General features: G+C 53.5%; 8 protein-coding genes across 8 annotated transcripts; 5 read left to right on the top strand and 3 right to left on the bottom strand.

Annotated features, from left to right (window-relative positions):
• Window positions 1-1,459: 1,459 nt before the first annotated feature.
• MRS44_007637 (uncharacterized protein) lies at window positions 1,460-2,266 on the top strand (the record flags this gene model as incomplete). Its single annotated transcript, XM_046269306.2, has 4 exons — window positions 1,460-1,469; window positions 1,625-1,862; window positions 1,917-2,079; window positions 2,138-2,266. 4 exons carry the CDS (start codon window positions 1,460-1,462, stop codon window positions 2,264-2,266), a joined length of 540 nt encoding a protein of 179 aa, XP_046134357.1.
• Window positions 2,267-3,314: 1,048 nt separating this feature from the next.
• MRS44_007636 (uncharacterized protein) lies at window positions 3,315-3,946 on the bottom strand (the record flags this gene model as incomplete). The annotated part of the gene is made up of 3 exons (XM_046276012.2): window positions 3,315-3,379; window positions 3,434-3,526; window positions 3,658-3,946. 3 exons carry the CDS (start codon window positions 3,944-3,946, stop codon window positions 3,315-3,317), a joined length of 447 nt encoding a protein of 148 aa, XP_046134358.1.
• Window positions 3,947-6,057: 2,111 nt separating this feature from the next.
• Window positions 6,058-6,414, top strand: MRS44_007635 (uncharacterized protein; the record flags this gene model as incomplete). The annotated part of the gene is made up of 3 exons (XM_046281089.2): window positions 6,058-6,175; window positions 6,228-6,288; window positions 6,339-6,414. 3 exons carry the CDS (start codon window positions 6,058-6,060, stop codon window positions 6,412-6,414), a joined length of 255 nt encoding a protein of 84 aa, XP_046134359.2.
• Window positions 6,415-7,093: 679 nt separating this feature from the next.
• MRS44_007634 (uncharacterized protein) lies at window positions 7,094-8,210 on the bottom strand (the record flags this gene model as incomplete). Its single annotated transcript, XM_046276013.2, has 4 exons — window positions 7,094-7,507; window positions 7,555-8,050; window positions 8,110-8,131; window positions 8,189-8,210. 4 exons carry the CDS (start codon window positions 8,208-8,210, stop codon window positions 7,094-7,096), a joined length of 954 nt encoding a protein of 317 aa, XP_046134360.1.
• A 2,317-nt stretch (window positions 8,211-10,527) lies between these two features.
• On the top strand, window positions 10,528-11,203 carry MRS44_007633 (uncharacterized protein; the record flags this gene model as incomplete). The annotated part of the gene is made up of 2 exons (XM_065620608.1): window positions 10,528-10,644; window positions 10,817-11,203. The coding sequence occupies 2 exons, from the start codon at window positions 10,528-10,530 to the stop codon at window positions 11,201-11,203; spliced, it is 504 nt and encodes a 167-aa protein (XP_065476680.1).
• A 508-nt stretch (window positions 11,204-11,711) lies between these two features.
• On the top strand, window positions 11,712-11,985 carry MRS44_007632 (uncharacterized protein; the record flags this gene model as incomplete). Its single annotated transcript, XM_046269307.2, has 2 exons — window positions 11,712-11,803; window positions 11,856-11,985. The coding sequence occupies 2 exons, from the start codon at window positions 11,712-11,714 to the stop codon at window positions 11,983-11,985; spliced, it is 222 nt and encodes a 73-aa protein (XP_046134361.2).
• A 1,156-nt stretch (window positions 11,986-13,141) lies between these two features.
• MRS44_007631 (uncharacterized protein) lies at window positions 13,142-14,145 on the top strand (the record flags this gene model as incomplete). The annotated part of the gene is made up of 2 exons (XM_065620607.1): window positions 13,142-13,281; window positions 13,338-14,145. The coding sequence occupies 2 exons, from the start codon at window positions 13,142-13,144 to the stop codon at window positions 14,143-14,145; spliced, it is 948 nt and encodes a 315-aa protein (XP_065476679.1).
• Window positions 14,146-14,487: 342 nt separating this feature from the next.
• Window positions 14,488-16,060, bottom strand: MRS44_007630 (uncharacterized protein; the record flags this gene model as incomplete). The annotated part of the gene is made up of 4 exons (XM_065620606.1): window positions 14,488-14,780; window positions 15,080-15,320; window positions 15,374-15,702; window positions 16,024-16,060. The coding sequence occupies 4 exons, from the start codon at window positions 16,058-16,060 to the stop codon at window positions 14,488-14,490; spliced, it is 900 nt and encodes a 299-aa protein (XP_065476678.1).
• Between the last annotated feature and the right edge of the window lie 7,918 nt (window positions 16,061-23,978).

Here is a 23,978-nt window from a genome sequence, read left to right as displayed (position 1 = left end):
TAGAGCCCCAAGCCCTTTCCTCTTTTGGCGCGACTAGTGGTGGCTCGACATAGCTGAGCCGGCGCCACTACCATGAATACTCCACCCACCGCAGAAACCCACCACTACCACCACCACCACATGCACATGCACTTGCAGTCAGTCCGCGCCGGACTGCGGACTATCAGGCACTGAACCGACATACCCTGCCTTTCAACTTGTACCAGCGACGTTTGGCACGATACTTGGCGCGCCTGTCAAGTTTGGCTACCACGTTAGGTACTTGGTCATTCTGACCGCATTTCCCCCCTCTTCTGGAACCCCTGCAACTACAGTCCGGTACCTATCTCTCGTCTGGTAGATTTGTGGACACAGCCCGGCCCTTTCTGCTTTGTAAAGAAAGCAGAAGGGAATCGACGCCTTTCGATTCGCAAATGGCCCCGACCCACGCGGCTCAGACAAGCAGCACAGCGTCTCGGCGTCTCTATCCCCATCCAGGGTTGGTGACACGAGGCTTTGTGGGTGTATCTGCCGGCCGAAGCCAAGGAGAAGCCTCCAGGACGCCTCAGAAACTCTCTCGGACATGCAGGCCTATCGCGGAGAGTGGCTTGTCCACCATTCACGGCTCCCAATTCCTTACACCTCCCATGACCCATGACGTGCCCATCCTACGGGCCCTGCATTAAACTATGCTGCTGCCAGGGGTGGGATAGGGCTGAGGGCGAGGCTTCGGTCGTCGGTTCGACAGAAGTGGTTTTCGCCACAGCTCGTCCAGGGTCGTCTGTGTGTTTGAGCTCCTCCTTTCCAGCTTGGATAGGACCCTGCCACCCGCCGGGTGGAGGCAGCGCTCCCGACCCTCTCACTGGTGGCCCGCATGGGAAGGCTGGCTCAATTGCCGGGTCCCTCACACTCTGTGATGGATGTCGTGTCGTCTTCGTTTGTGTGTCTACTGTACCAAGCTAAGGAGGGGGTGGCCCCTAGTAGCCGTTCGCTCCCGTTTTGGTGGGGTGCAAAGAGTGAAAGGCTGTTGGCAGCTCGCCTTCGTCTCTCCTCTAGGAGATGGGTCCCTTTCCGGATCATAGGCTTGTGGTTCCTTGTGGTTTTTTCTCCGAAGGGGGGACTACCCGTCGGGAGGCCTTCGACGGACCATCACGATATACAAAAAGGATGCCCAAGTCGGTTGATGGAATCGTGTTGTGACTTGTTCAGTCAAGCAGCATTTGAAGAACCGGCTTCTCTCAATTGTCTAGTGATCGGCATGACAAAGTCTCTATAATCATTTCCTTGCCTGTTTTCCTCCGTCTACCATTCGACCTTTTACCAACTTTGCTTTCCTCTGCAACAGCAAAATCGCAATTATATCCCTTTCGAATATCTCTCGACCTTTACTGGCTTGACCGACACACGACTTTCAACCATTCCTAGTCAACTCTTGAACCTTTGTCTACACATTCTCTACCACTCCGGAATCTCTATAACAATGGACGGATGTACGTCGTATCCGGTAACCTTGGCGGCTCTCCTGGGAGAACAATTGGTTCCCCAGGCCGCAGCCTTGCACCGCCGCCCCTCCCATCCCATCTCCCCCGACCCTCCCTACAGCAGCTCAGAAGCACTGACTCGTAAAACCCTTGCCTCCCCACAGTGAACGAGTATCGCACAGCACGGGTTGCTGAGGTTCTCTCCGATTTCCGAACGCTGCAGTACTACATCGCCGCGGCCCCTGTCGACCCCGAGGACACGGGTGACTACTACACCGAGGGCTGGGCCGCTCTCCGCCAGTGTGCACTGGATGGACACCACATTCTGGAATGTGCGGCGGACACGAGCGTGCCCAACCCTCCTGGCGGCGAGGACGAGCAGATGAAGGCCGAGCTCAAGCAGTAGGTGTTTTCGTGCAGAATAAGGGGTTTTCGAGGCTGACCATTGTGGTAAAGGGTTCTTCTGGACGCGTACGCAAGACGACACGAGGGACAGAAGATCTATCTTCGTCAGGCGGCAGCGCAACGATGGGTCGAATACCGACGACAGGTGCTGCAGAGCGGCTCACCATCAAGAAACCAGTCGCAACTCCGAGCCTGCGACCGCCAACTTCGAACGGTACGACCGTCTTGTCGATTTCTCTTGGGGGTTCCCAACTGACCGCCTCTGTGTTTAGGAACTGGCAGCCATCAGCGACGAAGTAATCTACGCCGAGCTCAAGGCCTCGGACGACGGAATGGGCCGCTGGACGGCCGAAGACCCCAGCCTTCGAAGCGTGCTCCGCTGGCTTCGAGCACGCCGATGAACGAATGGCTTGAGGGGGGAAGAAGTGATGAAGCGATCAAAGATACCCCGGAAGCAACAACACAAACAACTTCATGAATGAACCGACAAAAACAACAACTCAACGCCTCACACGAATTTTCTATTCTTGACGCCTACGATTCTTACGAGATAAACCCCCACGGCCGGAACATTTTTGCACGGAGTTCTTTTTCTTATATGTCGGGTTTTCTTTTTTGGGAACTGGTAAAATACACGCAAGGAGGAAAAGGGGGGTCAAAGAGAACCAAGTGTGTTTTTCTGTTCGACATTCTCACGACCGAGAAAGATTCATGAACCTTTTTTTTATTTACGGTCATGAAACGGCATTTGCAACCTGGCATGGGCATCATATCCAAAGAGATAGAGAGAGGGTTCCTCCTCCAAGGGGGGTCAACATGGGGCTGGGCTCCATTGTAATACAACTACTGCCAGGAGCAGAAGAATCAACATGAACAATTATTCTACCTTGTTTTGACTATTTTATGGGGAGTGAAGTTGCTATTAAAGATCAACATGAACAATTAGCTGGCCTTGTTTGGACCATTTGGTGTCTAGATGACGAACAAGCTTGACTACATCTTGACAGACATGTTGGAACATCCTTCTACGCTAGAAACTATTCTTGGCGTGGTGGCATATGTCGGCCTACTACATGCACCGTTTACCAGAAAAGGCGTTGTTCCTGCTTTTAAGCGAGTATGCGCATCATGGTAAGACGGGGACATATTGGTGCTTCAGCGTGTCAAGGAGTGCGTCCAACTGGCAATTATTACAAAATAATTACTCAAGAATAGTCTGGCATAGATGTAAAAATTCACCAATTTTTCTCTATTCATAGTTTCTATATGACTTGAATTGACAGTGTATCTTTGCATCTTCAACAAAAGCCTCCAAGCGTGGGAGGCTTTGTGGTGGAGTCACGCATCAACATGCCGCAAACGGCGGTAACCAATCCGGAGACACCGGACTGACATTTGTGCATGAAGAATCATAACAGTACATGTTATACATAAAAAGGCCGATATATATCAACGCTTGCTCTGGACGCACAAGGCAATACCGCCCAGCATGAGGCCCATCCCAACTGCGGTATCTGGAGTAGACGTTTAGAGACAACCCCTGAACAATGGGCACTGAAAACACTCACCTCTGTTGATTACCTTGCCGTCAACGTACCAATCACCGAGAACGGTGAATAGGAACGCCAAAGTGTTCACAATGGGTACCGTCAGGCTCAATTCTGGACAATTGTCGTCATCAGCAGTTGATACAGAGGTTAGAGGTGGCGACCTGTCAACCTCGGACGGTCTAGACTAGTTGGGAGGATCGGCACTCTTCTGACAGGCGCACCATCAGAGACAGCAGACTTACCGGCCTTGCCAATGAGCAGAAAGAACCACACACTTCCCGTGAGGTTGAGCACCAGCGGGATGGCGTAGCGAGGGTTCCTCAGGAGATCGACAACCCCGAAGAATGCCCCGTAGACCTTGGACTTGAGCCAGCTGGCCCGGACGGCAGGGCTCTCGAGGACCGGATGCGCAGGAGGGTTGTGCGACTGGGCGGCCCGGCGGATGAAAGGGGTCGTGAAGCCCCATGCGAGCCCTACGAGGATGAAGCTCAGGATGTAGTTGAAGACTGGGGGCTTGTCGTCTGAGGTCATGGTTGTTCTAGGCTCAAGGAGGGATGGATGCGTGGAGTCCAGGGGAGGGGCGTGTAGAATGAAAGAGAGAGACGAGGGAACAGGAGGCTCGTGCGTCTGAGAGGGCTTTCAGTCTGGCAGCCCTGTGAGGCCTGTGAGCGGAGTTTGGAGTTGTAGATGGTGTTGATCCAAGGTGGATGTCATCGACACAAGATGCCAGATGCGTTCTATTATTGGAGGTGGCGGGCCGGCCTCAGCCTCGCTCTAGCTGACGCTATTTGCTACAGGGGTCCAGACACAGGATGGAGACGCCCCCGATCTTCCTCCTTCAGGGGGGGCTTGGGCGTGGCTTGCTATTCCCCCACACGCCGCGTGGTTGGCTGCGCTGAAGTTTTTAGCCGCATTTCTTCTGTTTCTTTTCTGACAATCGACATCAACCATCCCAACGGATTCTTCTGGTCAAGTCATGCAGACCGCCCCGGGCGCTTGGGTCCGCTCACTCTTCAGATCCCTGCTCAGCTGGACATGGGGTATAAGGTTCTTACACGACGTCATGTGCCATCTTGAAAAACACTCCGACTACAGCCCGTGGTAGGCCTCTCTCATCCAATCTTTTCTTGCTGGGACCTCGTGCGGGTGGAGGTTTCTGGTGATGGACGCATGGCCAAGAGCCGCGCAGGGGGCACCTCTTAACCCTGATTCGTCGGGTTTGACGCGGACACGCCGACTCGAGTTGGACTCTTTGATCAACGTGGCGTTCAAAAGGTCGCCTGGCCTGGCTCCGATTTCCAAAAGGTGGTTTCTTCAGAGTTCCGGATCAACATACATATCCGGGATGACGATGGTCATTGGCTTACTGGTTGCGGCCTTTGTCTGATGAAGGACCAAATGCTATCCCCATCATCAATCCCCTTTTCTCTCAGTGACAAGAGATGCACATAATCCGGCAATGACCGATCACCACGGTCATCTCCTTTATGAGAAACTCTGAGAGATCAGGTCTGACATGGTCGCGTACCTCCGAGCCGGGTTACAGTAGGTATCTCAGCTCGTCTCTTGCATTCGGCTGAACTCTTGTCCTTTTTTTTTTTTTCTTTACCACTCAAACCCACCACAAGACATTCTCAAGAGGACAATTCCTGACCTCTCATTCATCATCTCACCTGAACCTTGATTCACACAGTAAGTCGTGTGTGTGCAGATTCACGGGACTTCGCGCAGTGTTCGTGTCAGCACCAGACACGTCTCGACGTCATGCACAACGCGCCCATGATGATTCATCGACGGAGCAGCCCGCGTCTCCCGTCTCTTTTCTCTTTGCTTTTTGGCGTCTTTTCTCTGTTAAAACAAATCCCGTCATCTCGCGGCCGTTTCTACAACGGGCAAGTGTCTGTATTGATCAACCGTCAAAATTGATGCGTCATGACTTCATATCTTAGGCCCCCAAACCCGACAGTCTCAACTTTAACCCCTGGGCTACGATGTTGATGAGTGCGGTGATATCTATTGCATCACAGTGATGAACCAAAGTTCTTCTATTGACCGTGAATCACGATGGAGGACTCTTCCTCGTCTGCCTAATAACTCACAGGCCACCGGTGTTTACAAGCCGCTCTGATGCCTCGCAGTAGCCCGGATCGGAGCTAACCTTGATCGCACGAGTTAGCATCTCCCGGGCACGCCTTTGCCGAAGATGACTGATGCCGTAGAGGGCAGACTGGCACGCGAGGGGAGGCATGGAGTGTTTGTTCCTGACCGAGAGAAAGAACCCCTGTAGAAGTCTTACCCCGGATACGCCCACACGTCACCACTCTGGCAGACGGCACAGTCTCTAGAATGAAAGCTCCGTGATCGAGCGAGTAGGAGGTCGTGAAATGTGCGAGACTACCAGTAGCTTCACCGCCGGAACAGATGAACTAGAGGATCGAGGAGGTCATCAATTGCGTCAATGAAGTCGATTTTCACGGTGGTCGTTCAAGAGCACATCGGCGATCTGCAAGAATGAGCGCCGAGGAACAAGTATAAGAAGGGGACGTTGTCCTTCGATAGAGACTCTCATCATTCTCATCAACGCAGCAATCCTACAGCAACCACTTCCCAACAACTCCAAACTACCACTTACAACCATCAAAATGACCGATGCTCAGATCGCCGGCGGCCACAAGGCTACCATCAACAACCCCAACACCTCCCAGGAGGCCAAGGAGCACTCCAAGAAGGTCCTCCATGAGGAGTTCAACGACGGCAATGGTAAAGAACTTTCATCTTCTGACCATGAACTCGATTCTAACAAGCACGTCAGTCTCCAAGGCTGGTGACAACAAGGAGAAGAACCCTGGCAATGTTGCCGGTGGTCTCAAGTCGTGAGTCTCTTCGTCTTCAGATGTATAGGGCTGTACTAACCAAGTTCTAGGACCCTGAGCAACCCCAACGCTTCGGACGAGGCAAAGGAGTCTGCCAAGGACCGTCTCAACAAGATGGGCGAATAATTCACGAGCGATGGAATGCCATACGGAAATCTGCAGCGACCTATCAGCTTTGTATCTAGCATGAGCAATCGAGTTGTTGCTTCACAATGCGCTTTCACCACCACTGCCGTGACTTTGCCAGATTCACTTCTCATATCCAATCTAGTCTTCTCAACGACAAATACCACACTTGTCAAGAACCACAGCCGACTCGACATCACCATGTTGGACTATCCCTTCAAGGATGCTTCATGTCTTGCGCCACGTTCCATTGGGAGAGTTGTAGTATCATGCTCTTGCTTGAGAGTATATTTAGCACACATCCACAACATATCCTAGCATAAGGATTAAACAGATGGGTAGAAGAGACTTAAAAAGAATTCATTTTTTCTTTAGATCTTTTCTTTCGCTTTTAGATTCCTACCGATATGGCAAAGAGCCTAGTTGATGTATCAAGTATTCACTCCTTTTCTTACTTTGGCATCGTTTCAGAACCAATCACCGAGAAGACACTACAACATAGAATTTCATATGCGAATCTAACACTTGCCATTCATACACAATCGGGAACAGCTAGCCTGCCATGTGAGGAGCATACAAAACCTCTCGAGCAATCATCAACACATCTTTAAACAACCAAAACACACGGACCCAACGCCATTCTCCGGCCAACCAATCTTGACAGCACCCAATGCCTGAATCATCGCGTCTCGGAATAATCGTTGAGCGCGACGCAAACCGCTCCTCTATGGTGCCCGTTGTACTGGCGAATGATCTGCTGGCTATGCAGTTCCCAAAGTCGCGCGTAGTGGTCCGAGCAGGCCGTCACCAGGTAGGCAGAGTCAGCGCTGAAGGCGCAGTCCCAGACCCAGCGCTGGTGGCCGGTGAGGGTCGCCTCAAGCGGGTAAGGCTTGGGTTCCGGGTCCGTGGAGGGCTCAATGTTTTTGACCTCCCATATCTTTGCCGTGTGGTCGGCGCTGCAGGTCGCCAGCTTCTTGACGTCAGGTGAGAGCAGGATACGCGTGATGTATTCCTTGTGGGCGCTAAAGTGTGTGACTGGAACTAATTGGGTGCGGTCAAAGTTCTGGATAAGGTTCCATACAAACACGTTGCCCTGTATATGTCAGAATCAGACTGTCAGGTGGGGCATTGAAAACCTACAGCATTATTCGCAGCGCATAGGAGAGAGCCGTCACTAGCGACTGTGACGCTGGAGACTGAGACGTCTTCTTCTGGGATGAGTTCGTGGGAACAGTTGTTCTCGGCCAAGTCCCAGACTCTCACGCTGCCAGACCGATCGCAGCTTATAATCTCACCCTGGTTTGGGTGGATTACAACATCATTGACAGGACAACCATGGTTATAGCTTCGTTGAATTGTCCCTGTCCTTGTCTCCCAGATCTTGACGGTGCCGTCCTCGGAGCTAGTCACCATCCATTTTCCTTCGCAGTGAAAGGCGACACCGGTGATGTTTCCCGTATGGCCCTCGAAAGTCAGCAGCGGGTTCGGATTGGTCGACTTGATATCGTAGAGCTTGACCGTGTGGTGGCCCGCGGCGGCGAGGTATCGCTTGTCGGGTGAGATGCACAGACGGTTCACCTGCGAGTCTGGATGCTGTATGGTGCGCGAACAGATACCCGACAATGCCTCCCAAAACCTATCAAGAAAGCGTGTCAACGGGGGAAGCTCGTGGAGGGAGCGCGGGTCGAATCGAACCTGATCGTGTGGTCATATCCAGCTGCGACGTGGGTTAGCTCGCGAGTCGCAAGTTGTGGAGTAGGTCAGTCGCATTTACCAGTGCAGAGAATGACAGACATGTTGAAGACGGTAAATCAGTCGCTTGAAGCTCAGCTCATGGTAGACGAGTCCTCCAGGGACTTTGTAGCCTTTTCTAGGGTGAGGAGGGCGAGAGGCAGCTCTAGAGGTATCGTAACTCCCATTGATTCCTAACTTTGGCCTGCGCTGCGCGGGACGCGGTCGCCGAGATGCACCAATCGGGGTATGCTCTAATCCGTGCATGACCCCGATGTCAAGCATAACCCTCCTCCCTGCCTTCCTCACAGCACGACATCTACTTTTCCTGTTTTCTAACTACAAACTTTTCTTCCATGAAAATAACAACCAGAAATCATCTCTCCAGAAACATGGGGTTGCCAGCGAGGCGTTTGGAGAACGAAATGAGCTGTTTCGGCATACAGCATGGCGCACTGTCATCCCCCGAAGACGATACACCAGAAAAGACACCATCACGAGTTGGACTCAGGTCACATATGAAATGACAAGCTTTCAGACGAACGAATGTACCTCTATGGTATCCCGCGGGGCGCTGCCTATCCGCCGAACTCGTCATTGTTGCGTCGGAGGAACCTCCGCCTGTGCGACAGGTCACACGAGCTCATCGACGTTTTTGCCCATGCCATCACCCGTCTCGCATATTGGCGACAGGTTTTTGCATGGGTCACTGACTCAGGACGTCGGGATTCTTTTCTTCGAGTGCTGCCAGAACCTATCCACGCCAGCATGTTCCAGTGGACTGTTCAACGATTGGATCAGGCAGGCAAGCCTTGCTTTGCAGGCGGCTACCCACAGCCGTTATGACAACGCCACGCTGAATCATCGCTGGACTCGAGTGCTGTCATCTACACACATATCGCTTGCTATTATTCTCAACGTTCAGCCTCTACGCGTAATTCATGGCGATTGTTTGAGGAGTTCAGCTTGAGAACGTATTCACCCACATGTCAAGTCCGGTCTCTTCTACCCTCAGCGGATACCCCTTCCTCATGCCAACGTCAATTTCAAAATACCTCTCAACAGCATTATCAGATCATTTCACGAGTATGTCACAATGCAGGTCCAATGCTGTGCGACGCCGTTGGACGTTGACTGCGGCTTATCGACCCCTACTCTCTCGGAAATTCTTAGACATACCTACCGCTTTGTCTCGGATTTTGGTCAGAAAACCTGTCAACTCGGCTTCAGTCTTGGGGGATGCATCAGATATTCGTCAGTGGCATGCGCAAGTGCCGGAGCCCCTGCTTGTAACGCCGAAGCCGAGACGGTGGTTGACCTATCTGAGGCCCTCTCAACCGAGCATTTGTCAGTAAGTTATCGGAGAAGAGTCCGAAGCCGAAGCCGCGCCATGCGACACATAGTTGGGCTGTCTATTGATAGCCACGTTGCCCTGCGAATCAGGTTGTCCCTCCGTTGCGAGCTGAGGCCTCGTATCGCCGGCGTTGCCATCGATTGCCTCGAGCTGCATTGCGGGTCATCTGATCTTTTGGCATCAGCGTGGATGTCATCTAATCAAAGCAGCTCAACTGTCGGGAACTGGATATGCAAGACTGAAAATCAAGGCATGTGGCATCATATCTCCTGATGAGCCTTGCCAGAAGCTTTGTGAAACAGACTCGAAATTGCCTTGTGCTCAGCTTCTACGCCAGACCCCCACCTTGATTCTCTCGACAAGTGTCTACGGATGATGGGTTATGACTCGTGGACCAACTGAACCAAGGGAGGTGGAACATGGTGGTCAGATCGTGAATAGCCTCGTTTGCACTGGCTGAGCTCTTGTGCCGAGCAAAAGGCCAGAGACGGCATTAATCAATGACAAACTCTCAGATTGGTCACAGTTCTTTCTACGAGTGATTTTTACTCTTGGATAACCCTGAATGGGCAGACGACAAGGCGCGTGACAAGGGTCCCAGAGGATAAGAGGGTAACACAACAAGATACAACCAGGGAAGAGAAGCACACGTACACGTCGATGAAATCACAAAGAGTTGCCGGTCTAACTCGTTCTATTCCTGGGATTCGCTTGGTCGATTCAGGACGACTATTGTTGACCGGTCGAGCTGATGATGGGGAACACAAGCGTGGGATGTCGACAAAAACGTCGTGGCCTTGCATGCTTGGTCCTGTCTCGGGAACGGGCTTTTCGGTCCTCCCTGATGCAGAAACGAACATGTAAACGGTCTGCCGAAAAAAAGTCGGTCTAGTTATGAAAGGAAGGGAAGAATCCTTGCTGAGCTGAACGGGGGCCCGACGCTTATCGGGAGGATGCACCGGGCGACAACACAGGACGGACGCGGGACGGGGACGGCGGCCGAGGCGTCCACAGCCTCGAGCCTCTACATGCTGGATAACACAGGCTGCTATGGAAGCACTACAGAGAACCACTGGACGACAGCTGCATCATCGGGTTCGTTTGTCAGTGTCATTGCCTTGCCTTCAGCCCAAGGCCGCCTCCAGGTAAGGCTACACCTGACATTGCACGAGATTCAGATATCTGCTTCTCAAACAAGATGTGACGTGGATTTGACAAATGACTTGGCCGACTCTTGCCCTACCCCAACAAGCCCCTCGCACATGGTCTCATGGCTGATGCAGGAGCTTAATCATGGATGCACGCAATAGCATCTAGGTGCTTGTCTCTTGGAGCTGGGGTGCTGCTGCCAACCGCAAGGCCGCAGACGTTCAGCCGAATCCGCCGCTCTTGACGGGTCTTGGCCTAGGTTGGCTCGTCGGCGGCCGGGACATGAGGCACGACTTAGCGATCATGCAGCAAGCCGGCGGGCTTGGTCAGCGCGGGCTTCCATTTGCCGGTCCTCTCCGGAACCGGTCAAGACGTCGAGGGATTTACTCCCCGCCCAACACTCCAGTAGGCACCGAGGATGTGGTCCGCGAGGCGCTCCTTGCGCAGACCGAGGGGGAGGCTGCAGGAGGCGTAGGAAGCCAAGGCTGCTCGCCATTCGGTCCACCGTGTGCAGTTGCAGTTCAGTTGCGCGCTGCGGAGAAGGCGTGGGCATGATCATGGATGGACGTCTGGAAATGAGGCCCAAGATGACCACAGAGCGGTAGCGAATGTGGAAGTCGTTACCGCCTGGCCTTTTTTCTTTTCACGGTTGGGCTCAGATTGTCGTAGACATAGCATAGCTTTGACGGTTGAGGTGTGAGAGCCCGAATCAAGGCAACTGCCCATCCTTGACATGATCGCCATCACAAGACCCGATTGCAGCCGGCGTCATGACAGCGGCTACCGACTCTGACAGACAGACGCGCTTGTGTCAACCCTCGTCTTGATAACTCCCCGTGGGGCGGTGAGGTGTTGGTTGCCGTCATGGACGGACGGGACCCAGTCTGTTGGCTGTTCTCCTTCGGCAGCATTGATGATGTCCAGATCCCGAGTATATATACTGGCAAGATTTCCAACGTCTCAGGATGGTGTTATTTTGGTCGAGCAAGCAACCTGAACCACGACAGCCAGATCAACTTGAACTCAGCCTCATCTCAGACAGCCTTCCTCTTGAGTTGCCATCATGAGCTCGCCCCTTTCCTCCTACGTCTTTGACGAGTATGGCATGACCTGGATCACCTGCGATCTTTGCAGCGGCTCGTTCCAACGCGAAGCGTAGGTCTACTCATCACATCACTATTGTCAAGCATTGCTAACTCAGAACCAGGCAAATCTGCAAGCTCTGCCAAGGGAGCAAAGTCCGTAGGGTTTCCTATGACTATCTCGCAGGGGCGTCTGCTCCTCTACAGGTGCAACATCAGGGGCAACCCGCCTGCACCACCAAAGCGCGACAATAACAACAACCATGGATCGCCGCCAAGCAACCAAGGCGTGTACAGCCGTCGCTCTTCGTGATGGGCTCTCTGAGCATTGAGACCTTATGGGTCCGCATGTATATGTCAACCAGCACATGTTTAAGAGGGTTTATGAGTCTGCGAGTTGATACTTTGAGATACCTTGATTTCTTTTCCTTTTTCCCTTTTCTCCTTTTCTTTGATGATGGAATGATACTATGGGCAATTGTGTGAGGAAGATGTGTTGAGTCACTCGTTGATGAGCTACTTGATTTGGGTATTGGAGGCAGTATCATGTGCTTCTTTGCCGTGTCTAGAGAACCTCGACAGCAACTCTGTTCTTTCCAACCACTTACTATGTTCTTGAGTGACATTCAAGTCATGATTGCACAACTTATCATGACACAATTTCTCTCCAGCTTCACTTGAATGTTGCTCTATGAGACTATGCCTTGCATTTATCAGGTTTTACTTACATGGCACCTTGTATTCAATGTCCACCTTAGACCTGAGTCAAGATTGATCCCAACTGGTGTTGTATATATCCAATTGATGGTGAGCACATAGAGCAACATAGGTTCCAACCTTGGGCAAATACCTATCAGCGTCTCCTCATTCCATTTGACTTTTATAATCCCAACTTAGGATAAGAAGATCAAATATTCAGGATAGTTCCTATAGCTACCCTTAGAGGAGGATAAGCTAATGCCTTTAACATAGACCAACAAAACGAAGTGAGATGACGTTATAAGATGTGTATTTCGGCACCAGGGGAGAGGGGGCTAAGAGAAGGTGTTTTAATTCACATAGGATTGCAAGAGTTCTCGAATCAGTGCTTAATCTCAGAATCTCGGCCAGTTTCGGAACTACTTTACACCCCGAACACACACTATTCCAACTCGTAGACTATCTAAACCCTCAAGAAAATCATGGAGCGGACAACAGCCTCCGTCGCTCCCCATTACCATTTTCGTCCTGACAAATAGCGTCCCTCACGATTCTTTGCCCCGCGTCATGCCGGGCCCCATCGCGTAATTGGCAAATTGACCCCACCCCCACTTCCATCCGGTCACCGGAGGGGAGGAGTAAACGACATCTCTCTCTGCATGATATATAGCTATCTTTTCTCCTCCTTCTTCAATTTCTGTTATATCTCACCATGCGAACTGCCCTCCGTCGAGTCGCCATAACCTCAAGATCCCTCTTCTCATCCTCGATCCCCCGTAGCTGCTACACGCCCTCCCTCGTCCGCAAGATGTCGTCCATCCCCGATCCAGTCCTCAAGAAGCCCGTCAAGCTGTCTCTGGTGCAGCTCGCCTCCGGGGCAGATAAGCAGGCCAACCTCGCCAGCGCAGCCTCACACGTCGCCCGCGCCGCAGCTTCGGGGCAAAGATTGTCGTCCTCCCCGAGTGCTTCAACTCGCCGTACGGAACGAAGCACTTCCCCGAGTACGCAGAGACACTCCTGCCGAGTCCTCCCTCCCGCGATGCCGCGCCTTCGTTCCACGCCCTCTCGGCCATGGCCGCTGATAACGGCGTCTACCTCGTTGGTGGCTCAATCCCCGAGTTCAGCCCAGACACGGGCAAGCACTACAACACCTGCCTAGTGTTTGGACCGGACGGCAAGCTGCTGGCTACACACCGAAAGGTGCACCTCTTCGACATTGACATCCCCGGCAAGGTCACATTCCGCGAGTCCGACGTCCTGAGCCCAGGAAACAAGGTGACGCTGGTCGACCTGCCCGAGTACGGCAAGATTGCCGTCGCCATCTGCTACGACGTGCGCTTCCCCGAGCTGGCCACCATTGCAACCCGCAAGGGTGCCTTTGCCCTCATCTACCCCGGAGCTTTCAACACCACCACCGGCGCTCTGCATTGGCAGCTCCTCGGCCGAGCCCGTGCCGCCGATAACCAGCTCTACGTTGCGCTGTGCAGTCCCGCCCGCAATGTCGACTCGGACTATGTTGCCTGGGGTCACAGTCTTGTTGCCGACCCCCTGGCACACGTCCCTGTCGAGGCTGATGAGAAAGAGACTATTATCGAGTGGGAGCTTGAACCTGAAAAGATCACCGAGGCGAGGAGGAATATTCCTCTCAACACGCAACGGAGATTTGACGTGTATCCGGATGTGAGTCAGGGAAAGGTCCAGTTCGACGAGCTATGATTGCATAAGACTAGATAATAGAAACCTGTCAAAAGTTATAAACCGTTGCATTTCCTTGGATCAAGTTGGTTCGTGATATAGAACATGGTTAGAGTAGTTTCACATAGACAAGGACCCTAGGTGAGAGATTGAAATCCTCTATATTTCATGACCCCATGAGCCCTACTCGCAGTAACGCCAGAGTCTTTTCCGTATTGTGATGCATATCCTGGCATCCATGAATGCAAATGGCCACCTTGGCCTGGTTTTTCCCCCGTTATCCCATTTCCAACATTAAACTCGTAAGCAATGCCCAACCCAATTGTCGTCGTTTCTCGTTTTCGGTCGTCGTAAATGGTGACCTTACTCGAGGGCCTTCTCGGCAAACTTGGGGAGGACGAAGCTGGCCTTGTGGATCTCGGAAGAGTAGTATCGGCACTTCTCATCCTCCTCCTCCTTGGTCCACTGTCGGAGAGGGGTCTTGACGTCGGCGTTGGGGTCCTTGGAGCAGACCATGAAGCCGATCTGGCCCGAGGGGTAGGTGGGGATGGTGGTGTAGGCGTACTCGGCGACGGGGAAGATGGAGCGGCAGTCCTTCTTGAGCTGGGTGATGAGAGGCAGGTGAAGCCACTGGTTCTCGGCTGTAGCAGAGTCAACTGTGTAAGCGTAGTCCCATCATGAACTACCGTGCAGTGCAACAAGTAACGAGGCAGGAACAGCAGAACGCGGCACGCATAAAAGCAGGAACGGAAAATGCATGCTAACGCGGGACTACCGGAAGCTGAGCTGGAGAAGCAGCACTGGCTTCTGGTAGTCGCTAGGTCGGGAGTAGCACCATGATGTGCCAATCGAGGGAGAGCCCATGCACACCAGTCAACTTTGACAGTGGAGGGTTCCCCGATTCTGCCGTTCCTAGTGACCCCAGTTACTTCCCTGAGGAAAATAGGGAACATACAACCTTGGGTAGAGATGACACCGCCCTCCTTCAGGGCATCGTGGAGGAGCTTGAAGTAGTTCTTCTCGAACAGGGCCTCGGCGGGGCCCTCGGGGTCGGAAGAGTCGGTGATGATGACGTCGAACTCGTTCTTGTAGTCGTTGAGGAACTTGAAGCCGTCGCCGATGTGGACCTTGACCTTGGGGTGGTCGAAGCCGACGGACATGGTGGGGAGGTACTGCTTGGAGAGACGGACGACGGCCTGGTGGTGTGTGTGAGTATCCGAAGTCTGCGAGTGAATATCTGGGTGCATACCTCGTCAATGTCGCAGAGGATGGCCTCCTCGACGCAGTCGTGCTTGACAATCTCTCGGAGGACACCGCCGTCACCACCACCAATGACAAGAACCTTCTTGGGGTTGGGGTGAGAGTTCATGGCGAGGTGGGTGATCATCTCCTGGTAGGAGAACTCATCGCGCTCGGTGCACTGGACGACGTTGTCCAGGACCAGGACGTTGCCAAAGTCGGTCGACTTGAAGATGAGAACGTCCTGGTACTTGCTCTTCTCGTGGACGAGGACCTTCTCGACGCGGAGGGTCATGGCCTGGCCGGGCCACATCTCCGAGATCTCTCGGAACCAGCCATCTAGAGATTGACGAGTCAGCCGATGTTGGGGTTTGGGTTGAGATGCGAGTAATGGAGCGGTCTGTCGGTGGGCTCATCATGAGGGGAAGCTTGGGGTAGTCTCCAACGAGGGGTGAGATGAGGTTGAGCTGTGGTGTCGGTATGAGGTCGACGCGTGTCATTCAATCGAGAATTGATTTCTTTGTGCAATTCTCTCCAGGTACGGGTCGTCGGGATCGCATTTTTGAGGATATTCGCGACAATGGGGGAGACGGAGCGGGATGGGCGATCATCATGGGAGAGGGGCAGCGCGGGGTAGAAAGTTTGTGTGTAGAAACTCACCCTTGATGGTCTCGTGGGTAATCTCCTCGGAAGACATTGTGCTGAAGAAGCGTAGAGAGTGAGAGATAGGAAGAGCAAGCTGCGAGCGACGATGGTAATGAAGCGACGAGCCGATGAGTCCAACTGCGAGCGGTGATGAAAGAGTCGAAAAAGGTGCGAGGCTTGTCTTTTTAACGAGTTCGCAGCCACGACGCACCTGCACATACCCGGACCTTCCTGGTGGGGATGCGGGTAAAATTTTCGACGCCCACCGCAAAACAGACCACGGCAGCGTCATAATTTTTTCTGTCTCACTACGGATAACCTTGGGCAGCAACACCCTCCAGACCCCAACTTAGAACCCCAGATGTCGATTAGGCGGTGATGGAAAAAAGAATGGGGTCCTACGCGAGGTATTAAACAGCATCCTTGGACACCAGAGAGTACTGAACCGTGCAATGGCTGTGCCTGGAAGGGTGTTCCCAGGAACATGATGACCTGGCACCACTAGCAGAGAGTGCATTGGCCTGCTAACCCATGTTTTTTACGTCGAGTTTTTTCTTGTGTCCAAAGGGCTTAGACAAGCTTACAACTTCTGCCTGTCAAATTGCTGCCCTTTACAGCTAAGGACATTAGACGTCACTGGGCAGAACGTGGGGTGTTGAAGCCGCTATTCTCTCCAGATATTTCCATTTGTAGTAACTAGTTAAGCATCGCCGGCTACTGGTCCGGTTTGCAGACGGCAAGAGTTCTCCCGTCCCGTGGGTCGAGCATGTTGGGCATGTATATCAATCGACGTATCATGATAAGAGTCTACCTGCCAGCAGTCACCACTGTGAGACCCGGGCTCAGTGTTACTCGGATCCATGTACAACTCTAGATAACACCGCAATGCCTGAGCAATTCCCAGCTCGACGTCATCTTCTTCCCACGTCATAGCGGGTTCTCATGAAGCTAGAAGCATAAGCTGAAGGAGAGCACCGTCAACCAACATGCTCCGATTGGGCACCGACCTCGAATGTTCACCTAACCCACTCACTGCCGGCGGTCGAACGAATGAAGAAAAAAAGAAGGGAAAATTACGGTGTGTTCCCGGTGAGCTCACAGTACCTGCGTTACGCAGTGTGCCATGCGCTGCGTCTTTTCTGCACATAAGGCCAATGGGGCGCTCGGCTACGCTCCCCGGAGTCGCAGCACCCAATGAATTCCATTCCTCCAGTAACTTATTCTTCAATCCTCTTGAGCCTCCCGGCGGTAAGGTCCCGTGGCTTGATGCTGGTATGCGCAGGTACTCGGCGGTTAGAGCCCAGTATCGAATCATTCCCTCATATCATGTCGTGGGGGTGGTGCCGGGTAGGGAACCGGGATGGGCATCTGAGAGTGTTGGCTGTATAAAGCCCCCCTTCCGGATAGTCGTTGGGCTGCCAGTGTAACTCAGCCATGGCCATTGCCATGCTTCTTGTCAGTTGCAGCCACTTTGTGCTGGGAATGTGTATGTCAGCCATCGGAGCATGGTGTTGTACACACTTTTTCCATGTTGAACTGAAAGAGCTCTCCTGCATATCTCTGCAACAACTAACATTGCTTGGCCACCGCCCGGTAAGCTCCGCTGAACCTGCAACAGGAAAAGCAATGCGCGTTACCCCGACATTACCTCGCACTAGTCAGGATGGATGGTTCTCTGCTGGTCCCAAGACTGCAAACGAAACACTCATCGTGATTCTCGACCATCACGGTAGTCAGTCCCCTACCCTGGACTTCAGCCAATCACCCACATCCTATGTTTCAACGGTTCATACGGCTCCCCGAGAGCCATGCTAGGACATTAGTCAAGCATAGCGAAACGACGCGTGGGCAACCGTTACGATCGGGCGATGAGTCCTTTTCTCAGTCCCGTATATCCTCGATGGATGGCTTGCCCGGGACCCCTTTAGCTCGACCGTTGGCAACTTGAAACCCCGAATACAGGGGCCGCGCCAACTTCCCTGCTCTTCCAGCGTTGCAGTGTGTCCGCTAGGCAGGATTCCTGCCCTCGACTGGAAGGCAGGGATATCCCTCTATTCGGATACACTAGCTCTGGCTTCCGGCACAAGGTCCAATGGCGCCGAGCGCTGCCGCTGCCGCAGTCTTGTGCCTGTATCTGACGATCAGGTTGAATGGACCTGGACCTGGGCTGGCATCCACCCAAAAGTAATTGCGGGTTGGGCGTTGGTTGAGAATTTGCCCTCCAATCCTACACGTTCCAGCATCAGGTACGGCAAACAAACAAACAAATATAGACCCCGAGCTATGGTTCACGAGAGGATCCCGATCCCGAGCTTACGGACCCAATCCGAGCAGAGCAGGGCCATGTCGGCCTGAGTGCACATCTGCACCGAGATGGCATATCCATCACTTCTCCACCACCATTCCCGGGTTCCAAGGAAGGTTTCTGCAACTCAACTCAACCCAGCGCCCATGTTCCCAGTCAGAACATATCTTTCCTTGCCTTGTCTGGCCCGGCAGCTCTCCATCCGGAAGTGCGGAATTCAGTCAACTATCGCAGAGCTAGCCTTGCTGCTGCCTCTAGGACTGCAGTTCATTTTGGCCTGCATGAATTAGCAGTAATCCGGTGAGTCGTGATGCATGCATGAAGATGGTCTGGGGATTGGTCCCGACCTTTTCGCGCCAGAGGAACGGAACGAACAATGGGATAGGAAAAAGTAAAGAAAAGAAGAAAAAGAGTCGAAAATCCCACATCCATCTCCTTGGTTCATCCGAAGAAAAACCACTCGCATCCTTTGCCCAAGACCGGCCTCTGATAGTCCATGCCCTTATTGGGCTGGACTCCCGTGGATTGCCGACCAAGGAGCCGCCACCCGCATCAGGGGACGATGACCTCTTCTCGAGAGTTTCCAAGGTTGACGAGCGATGAAACATGGCTCCAGCGTCCGGCCCAAGACCGTGGACACACGAGATGACACCACAGGCATCTGCTTCGCTCGCCTGCAGGTGGAAATGCCCTGCCTCTTTTTGTCTGATGGCCTGAGCTTCCCTCTCTGTTGAGAGATCCAATGCCACTGCTGTTTCGTGCAGCCCATGGTGGAGCGGCGGACGAGCAGCAGCTTGACGCCGTTTCCGAAGTCTCCATGTTTTAGCGTCCTTTTCACTTCTCTGGCTTGTCAAGTTCTGAGCCCAGGTCTTGGGGTCCTGTCCTGGGCTCATTGAGTTAGGCTCATGAATTCCGACGCCATGTCGAGCCGGTGGTCAAGCCACAGTCTCAGAAAGGCAAACTTGCTTATTCCACGATGCTGTTTCCTGGAGGCTGCGGAACTGGCCTAGCCGGCGGCCAACCTGTTGAGCCCAAAGCCGGCGCGTACAGTAGTCCAGTTGTCTGAAAGCATCGCTCGAAGCGGACACTTCTTCTCTGCGCATGTTTTTGCGTCTTGCGCCCCCCGGTCTCTCTCAACGGAGATTGGTGGGGGCGCAGCCAGGAACACTCGAGGCAGTTCCGGGAACGTCTGCAAGCCAGGCCGGGGTTGACCCAGGTTCGCAGAAGTGCCAGAAGGATCGCTAATGGCGATCGCATGCACGAGGACGGAGATAGCTTCCCAAGACTTTGATTGCGAGATGAGGGTTCGTTGAGCTTCTCAGTAAGCACATCCCTTAGTCTTGAGTGCTCTTGAGTCTCAACCCATCGCCATGGCTCGTGATTTTCCGCCTCGAGGCTCAATCCAGAGAGATCCCGCCAGCTGGTTTGCCCTTATGCAGTAGCGCAGTCCCTGGCGTCGACCTCTGGCAGTGTTGACGACGGATCCGGTTTAGCCATGAATCTTGGAGCAGAGGGGGCTGCTCGTTGCTTTTTTCTACTGACCCACCATTGCCGCAACCACTAGACGAGGCTAAACAAGTCCAGTGTATCCGTACCCAAGGTAAGGTATCCAGAGGCACAAGAGTGCACAAAGCTTCCTTCCTTGCCGGTCTCGTGAGTGAACTGACGGACAATACCTCGGGATTCTGCCGCAGGGCCACTCAGGGGGAGGGGAGAGAACAGAAGTGTGCAGTAGCGCAGCGTCAACAGGGTTAGGGAGGCCGCTGAGGAAGAGACCAGCAAGGAATGGAAACGTGATGATGCATCTCACACTCTGCCGACTTTGACTTTGACGTTGAAGTTATGGCGGTTGACTTGACGACTTCAGCGTTGAGTAAGTGGCGGGTGTCACAAGCGTCTCGCCATCCCTTGGGGAACAGCCCACCAACATGCGCTGGACCACATGGCAGCACGGGCAGACAGACAGACGGCAAACCTTGGCTGCTTGGCCGCGGATGGCATTTACGACGGGCAAGCAATACAGCAAGGTCTATATGCCGGGCGATGGCTGCGGCAGCGGCAGCGGCAGCGGCAGTGGGCATAGCGATGGGTGAGGGAGCTGGGAGGCTCTCTCAACCCACTCACACCTGGAAGCATCGCATCGACAGTTGGTTCGCGGGGAACGTTCCTAGCATCCATACTGGATCCATCATGACCATCGCCTTGCCTCTGCGTCTGTCGACCCAGCTGCAAAAAGTGGCCGGTTCATGCCTCTAGAGCGAGGCTAGAAGAGAGGAGCCGCACTGCTCCGTCCGTCGGCGCCCCTCTTGGGTTGTATCGCGAGAGGGTGAGAACTACAGGTCGCCTTCTCGAGAACATGTCGTCGACCAGGGTCTGGTGTTTTAAGGGGGCGACCCGATTGTTGGTGTGGAAGGGCGATCTCAGCACGCGGCCATGTACATTGGTGGTAGTGCTCAGGGGGAAACTCCACCGTGTGCTACCTCAGAGATACATCACGGAACCCATCAAGATGCCCCATCCAATTCTTCAGAACCCCTTGGAGCTCTCTTTTCCCACCGTCTACGGGCGCCATCCAACCCCCGTCGTCGACTCCACTCTCACGCCAACGCCAACGCCAACACCGCAGGCCCCTGCTGGGGGCGGGCTCCCTTTTGCCTTGTGCTGGAGACACAGAGAGATGGGACCCTGCAAGCGAATAATGTGCATACATGGCCGTGCTCTTGGAGACGAGCCCGAGACAGAGACGGGAGGAATCAACAGACAAGACCAGGTACAGGACAGTCCCAGGAGCTCGTTTCTGCGCCGGATGGACGTGGATGTGGACGTGGACCTGGAGGGGCTTGCCTTACCAAGACCCGACTAAAAGAATGTCCCGTCCCGTCCGTCATAAAATATCCATCCCATCCATCCATGGATCCCGGCCATGGATGCTCGGATATTAATAAAGGACCCCGTCTCGTTATCCCTCGTCGTTCTTTTGCCTTTGCCTTGTCTGCAGTGCCTGCCTAGACTTGTCCTGTCTTGTACCTTGACAGACTGACTACCCGTCTTCGTTCCGTCCTGTCTTGTCTTGTCTCGCCTCATCTAACCTAACCTCGCCTCGCCTCGCCTCCATCTTCTTTCCTCAGGCAGGTTTGGTTTTTTTTGCTTTCTTCCTCCAAGTCCCACGGGAATGGGAAGCTTGTTTCTGCTTTGCGTCATCATTCCGCATTCGCCAGCTCCGAGACATTGCCTGGACCCTCGTTGAACGCTCGCTCGCTCGAATTCGCCCCGTTTCGTCTTTTCCCGCGACATCCCGTCACTCTTGCATTTTTCCCTTTCCTCGTCGACCGTCGATCCAACGCTCTTCCTCTGAAACCCTGCAACTCAAACCGATCCCGCCAATTGCGATATCGTTGCTGGACGCCCACCCCTTCGAGAGGAACCCTTTCTCCGTCAGGGCAGCTTCGTCCTCCGATCTTCCCGCGGACAACCAACCACCGAGTCCGTCGTCGAGCCCCGCTGTCGCGCTCACATCTAGCCTCCGGCGCGACGCCATCTTCCTCCTCCAAAAAGCTTCTGACCTCGTACGGTCTGGTCGCACAAAGGCCTTGAGCGCACAACAATCACCTTTCAACCACCACCCATCATGTGCTTCGGCAGCCGAGACAAGGGCGATCGCGGTCAAGCCCGCTCTCGCGACATTGATCGCCAGATCCGACAGGATGAGAAGCGGCTTTCCAAGGAGGTTAAGCTCCTCCTATTAGGAGCTGGAGAGTCGGGAAAATCGACCGTCCTCAAGCAGATGAAGCTCATCTACTCTCAGGGCTTCAGCAAGAACGAGAAGCTCGAGTGGAAGCCCGTCATCTTTAGCAACATTGTCCAGTCCTTCAAGGTCATCTCCGAGGCCATGAGCGAGCACAATATTGCTTTTGAGAACCCCGATAACGAGGCAAGTCATTTCCACCCTTACCTCTACCCGTCTCCACCGGTGCGACGTGAATGCTACGCGTGGCATCGCAAAGGCGGGTGTGTGAGACATTCTAGGGTTTGACTAACAGGCGCTGCAGAAACACATGGCCCACGTTCTCGTCGAGCATGAATTGAGCCCTCATGACCGAATGCCTGTCGATTACCTAGAGCCTGTCAAGGCGCTGTGGGCCGATGGCGGCGTTCGATCTGCTGTTGAGCTGGGCAATGAATACGCCCTGCACGACAACCTCACATAGTGAGTGACCCCCTGATGTATGGCACAGGCCCCTCGCTAACTTGTCTCAAGCTTCGTTGAGGATGTCGACAGGCTCTGGGCCGAAGATTACGTCCCCGACGACCAAGATCTTCTCCGATCCCGACTGCGAACCACAGGCATTACAGAGACCATCTTCGACCTCGGACAGTTGACCTACCGAATGTTCGATGTCGGTGGCCAGCGCTCAGAACGAAAGAAGTGGATCCACTGCTTCGAGAACGTAAACTGCCTGCTGTTCCTTGTCGCCATCAGCGGATACGACCAGTGTCTAGTGGAAGACAAGGATGGTGTGAGTAGATTCAACCCCCGCCACTGGAAGACCCATACTGACTGAGTCGCGTAGAACCAAATGAACGAGGCCCTCATGCTGTGGGAGTCGATCGCCAATTCCCACTGGTTCACCAAGTCGGCCCTGATTCTGTTCCTCAACAAGATGGACCTGTTCAAGGAGAAGTTGCCCAAGAGCCCCATCACCAACCACGGCTTCACCGACTACCACGGCCCCAAGGATGACTACAAGGCCGCTAGCAAGTACTTCTTGGACAAGTTCAAGGCGCTGAACCGGAATACGGAGAAGGAGATTTATGGCCACTTTACCAACGCCACCGACACAAATCTTCTCAAGATCACCATGGCCTCGGTGCAGGACATGATCATTCAGCGCAACCTGAAGCAGCTCATACTGTAAGGCCCCTTCAGGTCTTGACCGCACATTCATATACTCAGGCATATTGCCCTCTACCAAGATACGATTGAGCACCACGACGTCACCAAACAACTGGGACGACGACAGCTCTCGGCTGTGGCGACAAGCTACGGCTACATTTTCAACCTCATCCCCATCACCACCACCTATCTTACTCTCTCTCTCTCTCGCCTGGGTGCCGCCGGCATGGGGCCACCGGGGTTCCCTGGCAACAATGAGAGAAATCCATGCGACACCCTATTTCTCTTTTTGGATTGTACGTTTTCCATCCGGAGCAGCTGCGTTTTCAGCTCAGGCCAGCCGAACAACGCGACATATACGTTCGATTTACCCTTCTACTACCAACACCAACCAAACTCACCTCGAGTTGCACAACCGTCCCCCCGTGGAATGCAATCTCGGGAAAGGCTGTCGCCTAGGGCGGCACTGGGATGATTGCCGGAAGAGCCATCCGGAACTGCAGCGCAGGGTGATAAGATGGGAGATGAGTCATGACTCGCTGAGGTCATGAGATGAAATCAAAAGGAGGTGGAGAAGGCGCAGCGGCTGTCTGATTATATCTTTTCCGGTCCATTTGCATGATACCTAAGGGCGCACCCTATTCCATTTTTTATACGTTTGAATCGATTACTCTCTTGGAGTTGAATACCATGAGAGAAACCACAAACACACATACTGTACTTCTCAGTGGCACATTTACGAGGCGCACGGCAACAAAAACAAAAGAGATT

This window comes from Fusarium solani, assembly GCF_023522795.1.
Source record: "Fusarium solani strain SB1 chromosome Unknown bctg00000004, whole genome shotgun sequence".
Lineage (NCBI taxonomy): Eukaryota > Fungi > Ascomycota > Sordariomycetes > Hypocreales > Nectriaceae > Fusarium > Fusarium solani.
This window is presented reverse-complemented; position numbering and strand designations above follow the sequence as displayed.